Source organism: Berghia stephanieae, chromosome 1 (assembly GCF_034508935.2).
Source record: "Berghia stephanieae isolate SIO BIC M18660-M18661 chromosome 1, UCSD_Bste_1.3, whole genome shotgun sequence".
In the NCBI taxonomy this organism is placed as follows: Eukaryota; Metazoa; Mollusca; class Gastropoda; order Nudibranchia; family Aeolidiidae; genus Berghia; species Berghia stephanieae.
Window position 1 is genome coordinate 126,792,323 of NC_088360.1, and position 2,500 is coordinate 126,794,822.

At 35.6% G+C, this 2,500-nt stretch overlaps 1 protein-coding gene across 1 annotated transcript in view; it reads right to left on the reverse strand.

Annotated features, from left to right (window-relative positions):
- Positions 1-1,286: 1,286 nt before the first annotated feature.
- Positions 1,287-2,500, reverse strand: part of LOC144965417 (uncharacterized) — a 1,903-nt gene continuing 689 nt past the window's right edge. The window contains exon 2 of the mRNA XM_078900751.1: positions 1,287-1,551. Within this exon, the coding sequence (XP_078756877.1) occupies positions 1,479-1,551 (73 nt within the window). The 3' untranslated portion in view covers positions 1,287-1,478. The remainder of the gene's footprint in view (positions 1,552-2,500) is intronic.

A 2,500-nucleotide genomic window follows, 5' to 3' on the forward strand; every position in this document is an offset into this window, starting at 1 on the left:
AAGTACTTAGTTTGAGATCACCTGAAAGTCTCATCCAGACACAAGTGCAGGTCCCCACTAAGAGGAATACATTCAAATGTTTACAAATCATATATAATATGTAAACAAAACATAATACAGTGCATAGCAGTGCTTTTGGGGGATGATTTTATTTTCCTGGGTGGGGTTCCCGACCTCCCATAGCAGGTAGGGAGATACTTGCTGTGTCGTCTATCACCCTATATGTTTTCCACTTACTTTCTATCATTGTCTTGGAATGAGATTACTTAGTTTTGTCCTAACCCTATGATGCAAGAAGAGGTGAAGAATCAAACAACACAATGCTCTTGAATAAAGACTGCATAAATTGTACTCATTCGCCTATGTGATGATCATCTCTCACTACTCTGGTTGGATGGTCTAGGAATCGGGAAGACGACGATATCTCTAGACGGAATTGTGGTGTTGTTCTCTTCCTTCCCTCATGAAATCAGCTCTCTTCGACTTCTGACACATGAAGAAGTCATGCTACTATTAGTAGTACTAAACTGTCACTTCATTGTCTCTATCTTCATTCCTTGAGCACTAGGCGGGCTGAGACGGGTCGCTTACCTTGAGCACTATCGCCACGGTTACAGTCTGGATTTCGTCACCGGGACCGAATCCATTCACTATTCCTTTCCCCGATCTAACACTCTGCCATTACCACCACTCGCCATCATCAGGAGTTGGCGTGAATAAAGGGGAATCTACTTTTATTTATCATCATCATCATCATCATCATCATCATCATCATCATCATCATCATCATCATCATCATCATCATCATCGTCGTCATCATCATCATCATCATCATCAATTACAATAACAACAACAATACTACCACCAACACCACAACCATTACAACCACCACTACAACTAACACAACTACCACTACCACCTCAGCCACCACCACCACCACCATCATCATCATCATCATCATCATCATCATCATCATCATCATCATCATCATCATCACCATCATCATCATCATCATCATCATCATCATCATCATCATCATCATATTCTTCTTCTTCTTCTTCTTCTTCTTCTTCTTCTTCTTCTTCTTCTTCTTCTTCTTCTTCTTCTTCTTCTTCTTCTTCTTCTTCTTCTTCTTCTTCTTCTTCTTCTTCTTCATCATCATCATCATCATCATCATCATCATTAACCAGTGTCACCAACCAATTGCAACATGCATTCTATGCATACCAAATACAAATATAAAGATGCATTCAAAGAGAAAATATAAAATAAAATCAAGTCGTAGATAATTTTTTAACTCAACATTGTTTATTTGAAAACTGACTTTTAAAACAACAATTATACAACACAAAATGAACACACATCACGGAACAATACATGGACACAGTGACATTGACTGTGACATGATGCATGGCCATCATAAAAGGCTGCTTGTGTGACCTCAAGTTGGTGTGTCCATGACGTCACTCAGTGTGTACTCAAAAAATCGATTTTATTACATCAGTGCCGACTCCGGTCAGGATGCCTGCGAAGACTGTTAAGAAAAAACCCCTGTTTTGACAGAAAATTTAATACATGTGAAAACTACATATGAAAAGTGTAACTTTCAAAGATCAAAATCTTAAGTCTTAATAAATAAATAAATAAATTATCTTTATTCCAAGGGAAGACTGGATTAACCTGGCGTCAGTCGCAGTGCAGCGCCGCAAACTGAGCTAGGGCGAGGTGACTTGCTCAAGGTCACGCAGAGTAACAGAGATGGTACCACTGAGCCATGCTGTCCCATACAAAAACAAAAAACACCCCCCACCCCCACCCCACTCCACGGTCTTTACATTGAAATTCCGATGTTCTTCAATCCTTATTTTTTATGTAAAAACCCTGAATATTTTACTCCAATTGCAATTTTGGTTACGATAGGTTTCATTAGATGTTATATATTTGGAGCTTGGAGTTTTCTACGGACATGACAAAATGGATTATGCCGACTGAAGAAGTGTGAATTAAAGGAAAAACACAGAAACGAGTCGTCTCGGCAAAAAATGTGAGTGAAAATTTACATTATATATATATTGATATATATATATATATATATATATATATATATATATATATATATATATATATATATATATATATATATATATTGAATCGTGTTATGATACAAACATGGTACGAATAGTGCTCGACTTGTTACAATGGAGCGAAATATTATTGTAATATTTACCACGATATTTGTGGTGAATATTACAATAAAAGATATATATATATATATATATATATATATATATATATATATATATATATATATATATATATATATATTGAATCGTGTTATGATACAAACATTGTACGAATAGTGCTCGATATGTTACAATGGAGCGAAATATTATTGTAACATTTACCACGATATTCGTGGTGAATATTACAATAAAATATATATATCCTCGCGCTTTGCCAAATCAATCGTGTTCCAGAAATATACTTTTTAAATGTGAAA